The sequence below is a fragment of the Mobula hypostoma genome, chromosome 15 (genome assembly GCF_963921235.1).
Source record: "Mobula hypostoma chromosome 15, sMobHyp1.1, whole genome shotgun sequence".
Classification (NCBI taxonomy): domain Eukaryota; kingdom Metazoa; phylum Chordata; class Chondrichthyes; order Myliobatiformes; family Myliobatidae; genus Mobula; species Mobula hypostoma.
Window position 1 is genome coordinate 75470286 of NC_086111.1, and position 14863 is coordinate 75485148.

The 14863-nt window shown below is 50.9% G+C and overlaps 1 protein-coding gene across 1 annotated transcript in view; it reads left to right on the top strand.

The window, feature by feature from the left end:
* The window catches only part of LOC134356991 (sodium- and chloride-dependent creatine transporter 1-like), a 114207-nt gene extending 99595 nt beyond the window's left edge, over nt 1–14612 (top strand). Inside the window, exons 10-14 of the mRNA XM_063068288.1 lie at nt 677–814; nt 4522–4624; nt 7596–7696; nt 13043–13213; nt 13558–14612. Coding sequence (XP_062924358.1) covers nt 677–814; nt 4522–4624; nt 7596–7696; nt 13043–13213; nt 13558–13689 — 645 coding nt within the window. The 3' untranslated portion in view covers nt 13690–14612. The remainder of the gene's footprint in view (nt 1–676; nt 815–4521; nt 4625–7595; nt 7697–13042; nt 13214–13557) is intronic.
* Nucleotides 14613–14863: the final 251 nt, after the last annotated feature.

Here is a 14863-nt window from a genome sequence, read left to right on the forward strand (position 1 = left end):
CTGAGAGAGTCACACAGTATTGGGGAGTTACTGAGAGAGAGAAACACAGAATTGGGGAGTTACTGAGAGAGTCACACAGTATTGCGGGGTTTCTGAGAGAGAGTCACACAGTATTGGGGGGTTACTGAGAGAGAGTCACACAGTATTGTGGGGTTACTGAGAGAGAGTCACACAGTATTGGGGGGTTACTGAGAGAGTCACACAGTATTGGGGGGTTTCTGAGAGAGAGTCACACAGTATTGGGGGGTTACTGAGAGAGAGTCACACAGTATTGTGGGGTTACTGAGAGAGTCACACAGTATTGGGGGGTTTCTGAGAGAGAGTCACACAGTATTGGGGGGTTTCTGAGAGAGAGTCACACAGTATTGGGGGGGTTACTGAGAGAGAGTCACACAGTATTGGGGGGGTTACTGAGAGAGTCACACAGTATTGGGGGGGTTACTGAGAGAGTCACACAGTATTGGGGGGTTTCTGAGAGAGAGTCACACAGTATTGGGGGGTTTCTGAGAGAGAGTCACACAGTATTGCGGGGTTACTGAGAGAGTCACACAGTATATGTTGGGGGGATGTTACTGAGAAAGTCACACAGTATTGGTAGGGTTCTCACTGAGGGAGTGTGATGGGCTGGGCTATGAACTGGTGGACAGATGCTCAGTAAGATGTGTGCTCTGTGCAGTTTGTGGGTGTGGAAGGGTTCATAACCGGCCTGATGGATCTGCTGCCAGTCTCGATGGCCGGAACCGTCCGCAGGGAGCTGGTGGTCGCCATCTGCTGCCTCATCTGTTTCCTCATCGACCTCTCCATGGTGACAAACGTAAGTCATGGGGTTTGGGGTTCAGCTCAGGGTGAGTGTGTGCATGTGATAGAAAGGGTGGGGTGAATTTGGCAGAGGGGTGGATGCGAGGAGGAAGGTTTTGGGGTGTGGGGTGTAAGCGTGAGGGCTGAGGGACTGAGGGTGAGTCCTGGGGGCTGAGGGTGTGTGAGGGAATGAGGGAGAGAGTGTGGGGGAATAAGGGTGAGTGTGTGAGGGGCTGAGGGTGAGTGCGTGTGACTGGGGGTGAGTGTGCGAGGGACTGGGGGTCAGTGTGCGTGAGACTGAGAGTGAGTGAGGGACTGAGGGTGAATGTAGGGTTGAGGGTGAGCTGGGTAAGTGTGTTGGGGTTGTGGGTGAGTGTGGGGTTGAGGATGGGGATGAGGGTGTTGGTACAGGGTGTCGAACAGTGGGGAAATGCTCTGTCCGGCTACATTTCCCTCTGTCTCAGGACCTGAGTCCAGCCAGTGATCTCACAGGAACAGGCACAGTCACCTTCAGTCCCACGCACACCCACCCCCACCCCCAGACGGGGATTTGTGTGCAGTCAGTGTGATGGGGAGATGGCTGTGGGGCGAGTGGGAACACACTCACTCAGAGTGAGGAGTGGTGAGCACTGCGCACAGTTCTCCAGGTGAGGTACTCTGCTCAACTCTGCCCTACTGACCCACTGCCCTGCTTCCCACCCCCTGCTACGCTAGACTAAACTCTCCTGAACAGTGCTTTCAAACCTCCCTGCCCCTCCAGGTTCGGTACATCCCTTCCCTCCTGTCTGTGAGAGGAGCCCAATGATCCAAGTACCCGAAGCCCTCCTGAGTGTACCAGCTCCTCAGCCACATTTTGAATGGTACTGTCGTCCTGTCTCTTCAAAGGCTGACATTAAGCAGGCATTCGAGGTACTGACCGTCACCATCAGCAAACAGGGAACTGCCGTGCCCGATGCTTTTCAAATCATTGTTAGGGACTTCAGTCAGGGTTACTTGAAGAAATCTCTGCCCACTTATTGTCAACATGTCACCTGCAGCATGAGAGTCCCAACACACTCGACCACTGTGGTATTGCCTTTAAGAACTCCTACTGTTCCATGCCTTGACCACCAGAGGCTATAGGGCAACACTCCACAGATTCGAAGGACAAAGAGGTGGTTGTGAGAGGCAGAGTGGCTACGGGATTGCTTCGAGTAAGTGGACTGGGCCCTGTTCAAGGACTCACCCGTGGATCTGAACAAATACACTACAGTTGTCACGACTTTCTAAAAACGGTCGTAGACGAGTGTGTCCCCATTCAGAGTCTTCCCCAACTAGAAGCTCGGAATGAACCGTGAGATCTGCAATCTGCTGAGGCCCAGATCAGAGGCATTCAGGTCTGACAACTTTAAGAAAGTTACAAAAGGTCCAGGTATGATCTCTGGAAAGCCACCTCACATGCGAAGGTCCAGGTCCAAACCAAACGAGTCAATGAAGGATGTTCAACGGCTGTGGAAGAACTTGCAAGCTACCATGTCCTACAAAGTGAAACCAAGCAACATAGGTGTCAACAGGGCTTCACTTCCAGATGAGCTCAATGCCTTCTGTGTTCACTTTGTCAGTCAAAACGTGGAGGAACCATCACGTAATCCCACAGCCCCCGAAGATCCTGTGATCTCAGACTCTGAGGCCAATGTGAGAGCATCGTTCAGAGGGTAAACTCATGGAAAGCATCCGGCGCAGACTGGGTACTAAAGACCAGTGCTGATCAACTGGCTGGAGTGTTCACCAAGAGCTTTGTCCTCTGGCTTCGGCAGTCTGAGACACCCTCCTGCTTCAGGCAGGCTATCCTGGTGAGCTCCCTCAATGACTACATCCAGTCGCGCTTACATCCACAGTGATGAAGTGTTTGGAAAGGTTGGTGATGAAACATATCAACCCCTACCTGAGGAGCAACTTGGATCCACTCCAATGTGCCTACCTTCACTAAAGCTCAAACCACTCTTCACTCAACCCAGGATGCTCTTCATTGCCTACAGCTTGCCATTCAACACAATCATTCTCTCAAAACTGAACAATAAATCTCCAGGACCTGGCCTTAATAGCTCCTTCTGCAACTGGATTCTTACTTTCCTCACATGTAGGCCCCAATCAGTTCAGATTGGCAACAACATCTCCTCCACAATCTCCATCAGCACAGGAACACCACAGGGCTGTGTGCTTAGCCCCCGCTCTACTCACTTTACACCTGTGACTGTGTGGCTCAGCTCAGCTCCAGTGCCATATTTAAGTTTTGTTGTCATAGACCCAAACAGAAGCGGTGACGAATCAACCTATAGGAGGGAGATTGAACAATCTGGCTGAGTGGTGCCTTAACAACAACTTCCTACTCGCTGTTAGCAAGGCCCAGGAGCTGATTATTGACTTCAGGAGGGAGAAACTGGAGGTCCATGAGCCAGTCCTTATCAGGGGATCAGAGGTGGAGAGGGTCAACAACTTTAAATTCCTCAGTGCTCACATTTCAGAGGATCTGTTCTGGATCCAGCATGCCAGTGCCATTGCGAAGAAAACACAGCAGCACCTCTACTTTCTTAGAAGCTTGTGAAGATTTGGCATGTCATCTAAAATTGTGACAAACTTCTACAGATGTGTGGTGGGAAGTGCATTGACTGGTTGCGTCATAGCCTGGTATGGAGACACCAATGCTCTTGAACTGGAAATCCTACAAACAGTACTGCCTATGGCCCAGTTCACCACAGGTAAAGCCCTCCCCACCATTGAGCACATCTACAAACAGCACTGTCAGAGGACAGCAGCATCCATCGAGGATCCCCACCGTCCAGGCTGTGCTCTCTTCTTGCCGCTTTTTGTTATTATTATTTCGTTTTTTCCCGTTTTTGTACTTGCATGGTTTTATTGTCTTTTGCATGTTGGTTGGGTGCAGTCTTCATTAATGCCATTGGCTTTCTTGTATTTACGGTGAATCTCAGGGTTGTATATGCTGACATATATATACCTTGATAATGAATCTACTTTGAACTTCCCTCACTAACAGGTGGTACATGGGAGTAATCCTGAGATAACAACACTAGAACTCCTGCTTTTTAACTTTGCTTACCTCCCTAAATTTTATTTGCAAGATCTCACCTTCCTTCTTGCCTGTGTCGTGAGTACCAATGTGGACCAGGACCTCTGCCTGCTCACACTCCAAATGCCCTGTGCCTGCCCTGAAATATTCCTGACCCTGGCATCAACACACCATCTTGGAGTTTTGCTCGTAGCTTCAGGAGCCCATCTGTGCCCCTGACTATAGAGCCCCCTGTCACAATTACTGGCCCAGATGTTGTCCTGCCCTCTTGTACAACAAAGCCAGTGCTGGGTGGTCTGGTTATTGTCTCCAAAAGGTGTAGGTGTCAGGAGGGGCTGGTCCGCGGGAGTCTCCTGCACTGCCTGTCCTGGTGGTCTCCTTCTACCAGACTGGTCATGTGTCAGGTCCACCTGTTTGCAACTCTCTCTGCCCCCGTGAGTCCCTCACTGGGTCCCGCTGGACCTGAGAGGAGCTGTGGACAGATACACTGCTAGCAGACAGGAGATCCCAGTCCGTAGTCAGCTCACCCCCTCCGCACTGCAGTGACCATCAGTGGCCACGGTGGGTGGGGAGATAATTCTGGTGACAGCGCCTGCTGGAGAGTTGAATGGTTTGCTGGTGGTCAGTCCTGTAATTGTTGCTCTGTTCTGTGACAGGGGGGGATGTACATCTTCCAACTCTTCGACTACTACTCAGCCAGTGGCATCACCCTGCTCTGGCAGGCTTTCTGGGAGTGTGTCGTTGTCGCCTGGGTCTATGGTGAGTCCTCTCATGTCAGGACAACTGGCTCCTCCATGTTCATCTAACTCATCCCATCCCCCTGCACATAAAGATAAAGATTTTGTAAAGATTAGAATTATTTATCACATGAACATTGAAACATCAAAACACACGGTGAAATGCATTGGTTTGTGTCAACGAGCAACACAGTCCAGCGTGCGTTGTGCTGAGGACAGCCCACAAGTGTCATCATGATCCTGGTGCCAATGTAACATGCCCACAACTCACTAACCCTAATCTGCATGTCTTTAGACCAACCCGCATCGTCACGGGAAGAACGTAGAGACAGCGGCAGAAACTGATCCCCAATCACTGGCACTGTAAAGTGGCATGTCAGTGGTTAGGCCACCGTTCTGCCCCTCTGTCTCTCTATTCCCCCCCCCATTCCCTGTCTGTCCATGGTCCATATCCACTCCCCCATTCCCTGTCTGTCCATGGTCCATATCCCCCATTCCCTGTCTGTCCATGGTCCATATCTACTCCCCCCATTCCCTTTCTGTCCGTGGTCCATATCCCCCCATTCCCTGTCTGTCCATGGTCCATATCTACTCCCCCCATTCCCTTTCTGTCCGTGGTCCATATCCCCCCATTCCCTGTCTGTCCATGGTCCATATCTCCCCCATTCCCTGTCTGTCCATGGTCCATATCTCCCCCATTCCCTGTCTGTCCATGGTCCATATCTCCCCCATTCCCTGTCTGTCCATGGTCCATATCTCCCCCATTCCCTGTCTGTCCATGGTCCATATCCCCCCCATTCCCTGTCTGCCCATAGTCCATATCCCCCATTCCCTGTCTGTCCATGGTCCATATCCACTCCCCCCATTCCCTTTCTGTCCGTGGTCCATATCCCCCCATTCCCTGTCTGTCCATGGTCCATATCCCCCCATTCCCTGTCTGTCCATGTTCTATATCCCCCCATTCCCTGTCTGTCCATGGTCCATATCCCCCCATTCCCTGTCTGTCCATGTTCTATATCCCCCCATTCCCTGTCTGTCCATGGTCCATATCCCCCCCATTCCCTGTCTGTCCATGGTCCATATCCCCCCCATTCCCTGTCTGTCCATGGTCCATATCCCCCCCATTCCCTGTCTGTCCATGGTCCATATCCACTCCCCCCCATTCCCTTTCTGTCCGTGGTCCATATCCCCCCATTCCCTATCTGTCCATGGTCCATATCCCCCCCATTCCCTTTCTGTCCATGGTCCATATCCCCCATTCCCTGTCTGTCCATGGTCCATATCTACTCCCCCCATTCCCTTTCTGTCCGTGGTCCATATCCCCCCATTCCCTGTCTGTCCATGGTCCATATCTCCCCCATTCCCTGTCTGTCCATGGTCCATATCTCCCCCATTCCCTGTCTGTCCATGGTCCATATCTCCCCCATTCCCTGTCTGTCCATGGTCCATATCTCCCCCATTCCCTGTCTGTCCATGGTCCATATCCCCCCCATTCCCTGTCTGCCCATAGTCCATATCCCCCATTCCCTGTCTGTCCATGGTCCATATCCACTCCCCCCATTCCCTTTCTGTCCGTGGTCCATATCCCCCCATTCCCTGTCTGTCCATGGTCCATATCCCCCCATTCCCTGTCTGTCCATGTTCTATATCCCCCCATTCCCTGTCTGTCCATGGTCCATATCCCCCCATTCCCTGTCTGTCCATGTTCTATATCCCCCCATTCCCTGTCTGTCCATGGTCCATATCCCCCCCATTCCCTGTCTGTCCATGGTCCATATCCCCCCCATTCCCTGTCTGTCCATGGTCCATATCCCCCCCATTCCCTGTCTGTCCATGGTCCATATCCACTCCCCCCCATTCCCTTTCTGTCCGTGGTCCATATCCCCCCATTCCCTATCTGTCCATGGTCCATATCCCCCCCATTCCCTGTCTGTCCATGGTCCATATCCACTCCCCCCCATTCCCTTTCTGTCTGTGGTCCATATCCCCTCATTCCCTGTCTGTACACGGTCCATATCCCCTCATTCCCTGTCTGTACATGGTCCATATCCCCTCATTCCCTGTCTGTCCGTGGTCCATATCCCCCCCATTCCCTGTCTGTCCGTGGTCCATATCCCCCCCCCCATTCCCTGTCTGTCCATGGTCCATATCCCCCCATTCCCTGTCTGCCCATAGTCCATATCCCCCATTCCCTATCTGTCCATGGTCCATATCCACTCCCCCCCCATTCCCTTTCTGTCCGTGGTCCATATCCCCCCATTCCCTGTCTGTCCATGGTCCATATCCCCCCATTCCCTGTCTGTCCATGTTCTATATCCCCCCCCATTCCCTGTCTGTCCATGGTCCATATCCACTCCCCCCATTCCCTGTCTGTCTATGTTCCATATCCCCCATTCCCTGTCTGTCTATGTTCCATATCCCCCATTCCCTGTCTGTTCATGGTCTTGCCGATGTGTCTGTGTAATTGTTGCTGTTGTATTTGCCTCCACCACTAACCCGTTCCAGGCACCCACCACTCCATGTTAAAAAAATTACTTTGTCTATGAATCTTATTTAAACTAACACTCCCCCACCACCCCCCCCATCACCCTTCGTCCTAACTAGTCTTCTACCCTGGGCAAAATACTCCGACTGCCTACCCTATCTAGTCCTCTCATAACTTTATAAACTTCTATCAGGCCACATCTATTCGGGTGCAGAGAAGACCCACTCACCAACCTCACGCACAGAGGCAGGCCTCCAACCCCAGACTAGGCCGCCTCTATGCCTCCAAACTCCAGTCCCAGGCCTAGGCCTACACTGTCGTACTCTCAGGCATCGGCCTTTGGACTTCCGGACCAGGCAACCTCAGGAGCTATGATCACCAGGCCTTGACTTCCAGCCCATTCCCTTATCCGAATTGCCCGTCCATTTACTGGGAATCGTCCTTGCCGTAGGGGGAGGAGGGGGCTGTGACGGGGTGAACACCGATCTTTTCCTCCTCTGGCCCTCAGGTGCGGAGCGTTTCATTGGAGACATCACCCGGATGATCGGCTACCGCCCCTTTCCCTGGATAAAGTGGTGCTGGCTGTTCATCACACCCTGTGTCTGCGTGGTGAGTGAAGACCCCGACTCCCCTACCCAGGCTGCGACACCGAGAGCCCATCGGGGTGGCCAAGAATCACCTCACCACAGGCTGTGAAGAGCTCAGCGATAAGTCCCTAAATTCTCGTTTAGACCACACTGTGGTCAGTTCTCATCACCTCATTATAGCAAGGTGTAGAAGCTTTAGGAAGGGTGCGGAGGAGATTTACCGGGGTGCGGCCTGAATTAGAGAGCGTGTCTGATGAGGATAGGCTGAGCGAGCTGGGCCTTTTCCCTTTGGAGTGAAGGAGGAAGACAGGAGACTTGATAAAGGTGTATGAGAGTTACCGATAGAGTGGACAGAGGGTGGAAATGGTTCATACAAAGGGGCAGAACTTGAAGGTAGGTGATGGAGGAAAATATAGGGGGATGTCAGAGGAAGGTTTTTCACACCAGGATTGGGTGTGAGGGACTCTGGTAGCAAAGGCAGATAAATTAGGGGCGTTTAAGAAATTCTTATATAGACACCCGGATGATAGAAAAATGGAGGGTTCTGTAGGAGGGGAGGGTTATGATACTACAGTAGGTTAAAAGCAACCTACCTGGACATCAGAAGTTTGAGAGGAGGGATTTCCCTCGGATCCACTGCCTGTGGATTGCGGCAGTGTAACTGAGCTCCAGCCGGCAACCAGTCCTGAACTGGAGGGGGACCAATATCCTCGCGGGAGGGTTTGTTAATGTTTGGTGGGGCTTCAACTAGAGTTTCAGGGATGGGACCCAGAGTGCCAGAACAGATCGTGGAGAGCCCATGGAGGCAGATGTTGGTGAGACCTCAGACAAAGTCAGGAATCAAAAGGTTGAGCATGGTGTGACTAGTGTCCTGAGCTGTGTACATTTCAATGCAAGCAGTATTGTAGGAAAGGCAGATGAGCTCAGGACATGGATCAACACCTGGAATTATGACGTTGTAGCCATTAGTGAGACTTGTTTGCAGCAGGGGCAGGACTGGCAGCTCAGTGTTCCGGGGTTCCATTGTCTTAGACGTGACAGCGTTGGGGGGGGGGGATTAAAGGAGGAGGGTGGCGTTACTAGTCAGGGAAAATGTCACGGCAGTGGTCAGTCAGGGCAGACTGGAGAACTCATCTAGTGATGCGTTTTGGGTGAAAAGCAGACATAAGAAAGTTATGAGCACATTAATGAGGCTATATTACAGAGCACCCAACAGTCCTAAGGACTTAGAGGAACAAATTTGTAGAGAGATCGCAGACTGTTGCAAGAAACATGAGGGTGTTATAGGAGGTGATTTTAACTTTACACATATTGACTGGGAATCCCGTACTGTAAAAGTACTAGATGGGGTAGAGTTTGTCAAATATGTTCAGGAAAGTTTCCTTAATCAGTACGTAGAAGTCCCAAAGAGAGAGTTTGCAACACTTGATCTGATATTGGGGAATGAGACAGGGTAGGTAACAGCAGTTCACGCAGGGGAACACTTTGCATCCAGTGTCCACAATGCAGTCAGTTTCAAAGTAAGTATGCAAAAAGATAGGTCTGGTCCACGTGTTGAGATTCTAAATTGGAGAAAGGCCGATTTTGATGGTATCAGAAATGATCTGGCAAGTGTGGTTTGATGGTATCAGAAATGATCAGGCAATGGTGTACTTGGAAAGTGGAAAGTCTTCGAAAACGAAACGTTAAGAGTATGAAGGTTGTATGTGCCTGTCTGAATAAAGGGTAAAGATAACAGGTGTAGGGAACCTTGGTCTTCAAAGATAGAGAGGCCCTGGTTAAGAGTCAAAAGGAGGTGCATAGCATGCATAGGCCGGTAGGAACAAATGAGGTGCCTCTGGGGTACAAGAAATGCAAGGGAACACTTAAGAAAGAAATCAGGAAGGCTAAAAGAAGGCATGAAGTTACTCTAGCAGACAAGGTGAAGGATTCTACAGATATGTTAAGAGCATAAGGATTGAAAGGAACAAAATTGGTCTTCTGGAAGACCAGAATGGTAAGGAGATGGGGGAAAGATCTTAAATGCATTCTTTGCATCTGTATTTACTTGGAAGACATACAGAGTCTATAGAAGTGAGGCAAAGCAGCATCAACTTCATGGACCCTGTACGGATTAGAGAATGAGGTGTTTCCTACCCTGAGGCCAATGAGGGTGGATAAATCCCCAGGGCTTGACAAGGTGTTCCTTTGGACCCTGTGGGAGGCAAGTGCAGAAATTGCTAGGGCCCTAGCAGAGATATTAAAAACATCCTTAGGGACAGGAGAGGTACCAGAGGATTGGGCAATAGCCGATGTTGTTCTGCTGTTTTAAAAAAAAGGCTCTAAGCCGAAACCAGGAAATTATATGCCAGTGAGCCTAACATCAGTTGTGGGAAAGTTATTGGAGAGTATTCTAAGGGACTGAAGTAAAAGTATTTGGATAGATATGGTCTCATTAAGGGTAGTCAGCGTGGCTTTGTGTGGTAGGTCATATCTAACCTATCTTAGAGTTTTTTTGAGGAAGTTAGCAGAATCAGGAAGTTATCACTGGCATGTGTCCTGAAATGTGGTCGTCAGGAAAGTGGATGAAGGCAAGGCAGTGGATGTTGTCTACATGGACTTTAGTAAGGTGTTTGACAAGGTCCCACATGGGAGGCCTTATTATTATTACTATTATTGTTAATTGTAATCATAATTAATAGTAATTGAGTTTGTGGAAGAAGCCTGAGAGTGGTAGTAGATGGTTGCCTCTCTGACTGGAGGCCTGTGACTAGTGGTGTGCCACAGGGATCAGTGCTGGGTCCTTTGTTGTTTGTCATCCACATCAATGATCTGGATGATAATGTGGTTAACTGGATCAGCAAATTTGCAGATGACACCAAGTTTGGAGGTGTAGCAGACAGTGAGGAAGGCTATCATGGCTTATAGAGGGACCTGCATCAGCTGGGAAAATGTGCTGAGAAGTGGCAGATGGAATTTAATGTAAACAAGTGCAAGGCTTTACACTTCAGTGGGATCAACCAGGGTAGGTTTTACACAGTGAACAGTCGGGCACTGACGAGTGTGGTAGAACATAGGGCTCTGGGAATACAGGTATATAATTAATTGAAAGTGGAGGCACAGGTAGATAGGCTTGTAAAGAAAGCTTTTGGCACACTGGCCTTCATAAATCAATGTATTGAGAACGGAAGTTGGGATGCTATGTTGAAGCTGTATAAGACGTGAGGTGAGGCCTCATTTGGAGTATTGAAAACTGCAGTTTTGGTCACCAACCTACCGGAAAGATGTAAGCAAGGATAAAAGAGTGCAGAGAAAATTTACAAAGATGTTGCCGGGTCTGAATGAAAAATAAGGAAGGATTGAAAAGGTTAGGACTATGTTCATTAAAACGAAGAAGATTGTGAGGAGATTTGATAGAGGTATACAAAATTATGAGGAGTATAGAAAGAGCAAACGCAAGGAAGCCTTTTCCACTGAGGTTGGGTGGAACTGCAAGCAGAGGTCATGGGTTAAGGGTGAAAGGTGAAAAGTTTGAGGGGAAACTTCTTCACTCAGAGGATGTGAGAGTGTGGAATGAGCTGCCAGCACAAGTGATGCATGCGAGCTCGATTTCAACGTGTGAGAGAAGTTTGGATAGGTACATGGAAAGGGGTGTGGAGGGCTGGTTGATGGGGGGAGGCAGTTTAAATACTTTTGGTGTGGACTAGATGGGCTGAAGGGCCTGTAAAGTGTTATCTGTTCCGTGTTCTAAACCCTAACAGGTGTGCCCTCCAGCTGAGGGATATTGAACCTGGCCTCACCATTCAGGACTGAGGTGGGGAGATATTTCCTCACCTGGCGGGGTTTCTTTGACCACCGGGAGTGTTGGAGTCTTTGTCACTTAGTTCATCCGAAGCGGAGACACCCAGGCTATCAGAGGGGGGATAGGAGCAGGATCACAGTGCTGGTGTGGGAGGCACATCCTGCGGGCTCCTGGGTGGGAGGTCGCTGGTGTGGAGACTGGGTCTCCTGTACAGGACAGAGGGCTGGTGGAGATGGAGTGGACCCTGGGGTCAGTGTCTTCCCAGCGAGACCCAGGGGTACCCTTCGAAGACCGCATGGACCGCACTGAAATGTCCCCCTTGTCTGTGAAGCCCACTGGGACGGATGACGTACCGTCAGACCGGGCTGACTGTCACCACTGACGGTCTGACCTCCAGACGTTAGACGGGGGGCTCGTCGCGTCTGAGGGAGAACAGCTGGCACATCTGAGAGTGTTGAATGAGGAAGTTGTCATGGGGCCGAGCTGTGTGCAGGTTTGGCAGTGCCTCGTGTGTACTCAGTGGCTGCTTTATCTCAGAAACTGCCATCAACAATCTCTAGAGTTTACCAAGAATGGTTTGAAAAACAAAACACGTCCAGTGAGCACCAGCTCAGTGAGCAAAATGCCTGGTTACTGAGAGAGGTCAGAGGAGAATGGCCAGACTGGTTCAAGCCGACAGGAAGGTGACAGTAACTCAAATAACCACACGTTACAGCAGTGGTGTGCAGAAGAGCATCTCTGAATGCACAACACGTTAAACTTTGAAGTGGACGGGCTACAGCAGCAGAAGACCAGGAACGTACACTCAGTGACTATTTTATTTAATGGTGTCTACATGTGCTGTGTGGTGAGGAGGGCCTCTGCCTGTGGCGGACTGTGCTGGGTCCTCCACTTTCTGTGGTGTTTTCCGTCCTGACTAGGGTTCACGAGGATTATTCCATGAATGAAAGGGTTAACGCATGAAGAGCATCTGATGGCGCTGGGCCTGTGCTTGCTGGAGTTTAGAAGAATGGGGGGGAGGGGATCTCATTGGAGGCGATCGAATACTGAAAGGTCTAAATAGAGTGGATGTGGAGAGGATGTTTCCTGTAGTGGGGGAGTCTAGGACCAGAGGGCACAGCCTCAGAATAGACGGACGACCATTCAGAACAGAGATGAGGAGGAATTTCTTTAGCCAGAGGGTGCTGAATCTGTGGAATTCTTTGCCACAGCTGGTTGCAGGGGCCAAGTGACAGAGTATTTTTAAAGCAGAATTTGATACATTCTTGATTAGTCGGGGCATCAAAGGATATAGGGAAAAGGCAGGAGAATGGGATTGAAATGGATGCTAAATCAGCCATGATGGAACGGCAAAGCAGACTCGATGGGCTGAATGGCCTAATTCTGCTCCTATGCCTTGTGGTGTTATCAAGACTTAGATGGTGGATGTAAATATGCCCCTCACATGTTTCCATTTCCTTCCTGTATTTGCTGAATAGTGGGATCTTGCAGTGCAAGACAAGGATTGGGCAGTTGGCCACGCACAGCAAGGAATGGTTCAGCTGCTGAGGTTGAAGTACCAAGCTAACGCACCACATTTCTCCGCAGGGAATCTTCCTGTTTCACGTAGTGAACTATAAACCGCTGACGTACAACAAGAGCTACGTGTACCCATGGTGGGGAGAGACCTTCGGCTGGTTCCTTGCCCTGGCATCCATGGCCTGTATCCCCACCACCGTGCTCATCAAGCTTCTGTGCAGTAAGGGATCTCTGCGAGAGGTCAGTTGCACAATGTCTACTGGGTGGGGGTGAGAATGTCCACGGGCTGTGGGTGGGGAGAGTTGGTGATTGACTGGTTAGGTCTGTAATGACCCTGGGTTAATAAGTTATGAAATGTTCTAGGTGATGAATCTAGTCAGGCATCTGATCAGCAGGTGTTCCTGCAGGGCCGAAGTGAGGGGAGCAGTGGTGGGGGGGGGGGGTGTAAGGAATAATTGGATGAAAACGGGGGGAGATGGTGGTGCGGGGTGGACGTGGGTGGGGGTTGTCTGGTCTGGGACAGGAGATCTGGGCTGTCTGGGCCGTTCTCAGGGCGGGTTCTGATCAAGTGTCTGTGTCCACAGCGCTGGAAGCTGCTGACCACACCAGTGTGGGGCTCCCACCACCTGCAGTACATGACCATGGAGACGTCCCTCAAGTTCCTGGGTCCTCAGGGAGTTCCCCAGGACCTCAAAGAGAAGGAGACAGCCATCTAACAAGACAGCTCTGAGCCTCGAACACCTTCCCTCTCTGCTTGCTGATCCAGCCGTCCCATTCACACTCAGCTTCTCCTGTATTGTACAGACTGTGAACCTCGGTCCTAGTTTGGGTTGTATTTTCTTCGGATGCATTCTTTCCTCTTAGAGCGCGCAGTGACAATGGAACCACGCCTGTCCCAGGAACACCGGTGAAGCTGCCTGGATGATGGGGTGTGTACGGCAGCCCGCAGGCTAGCAGCTCCTTATCGCTGAAAACAATCTAATCAGGTGGAAGATGCCAGCGTTTACGCCAGCTGATCACCGAGGGATGTTTGCTGATGGGGGTTGTGGGGAAGGGATGGGGGTGTAGCCCAGGGCAGGTCTGGAAGTTGAGAGAGGAATTTTTTTTTATTTAGACAGGGCAAGTTCCAGCTGGAATGGGCTGACAGGATCAGGGCAGCCTCACTCACTTCCTACAAGGCAGCAAGAAAATGGGAAAACAGCGGGTTGACGATGAATCTGGCGGGTGACCAAGATGACCCTGGATGTGACAGCTTCCCAGTCGGTTTCAGATGGTCTCTCTGCCCTGGTGGCCGGTGACAAGGTGCTAGTTGCTGAATCGTAAACACAGGGTTCCGGCCCAAAACGTCGACCGATCTTTTTCCACGGATGCTGCCCGACCTGCTGAGTTCCTCCAGCGTGTTGTGAGTGTTGCTAGTTGCTGAATGTAGGCCCCAATTCCGTCTCTGTCCTGGGCAGCTGGTTGACCCTGCCCAAACGCGGATCTACCCATTCTGCCCAAACGCGGATCTACCCATTCTGCCCAAACGCGGATCTACCCATTCTGCCCAAACGCGGGTCTACCCATTCTGCCCAAACGCGGACCTACCCATTCTGCCCAAACACAGACCTACCCATTCTGCCCAAACGCGGACCTACCCATTCTGCCCAAACGCGGATCTACCCATTCTGCCCAAACGCGGACCTACCCATTCTGCCCAAACGCGGACCTACCCATTCTGCCCAAACGCGGACCTACCCATTCTGCCCAAATGCGGATCTACCCATTCTGCCCAAACGCGGATCTACCCATTCTGCCCAAACGCGGGTCTACCCATTCTGCCCAAACGCGGGTCTACCCATTCTGCCCAAACGCGGGCTTACCCATTCTGCCCAAACGCGGACCTACCCA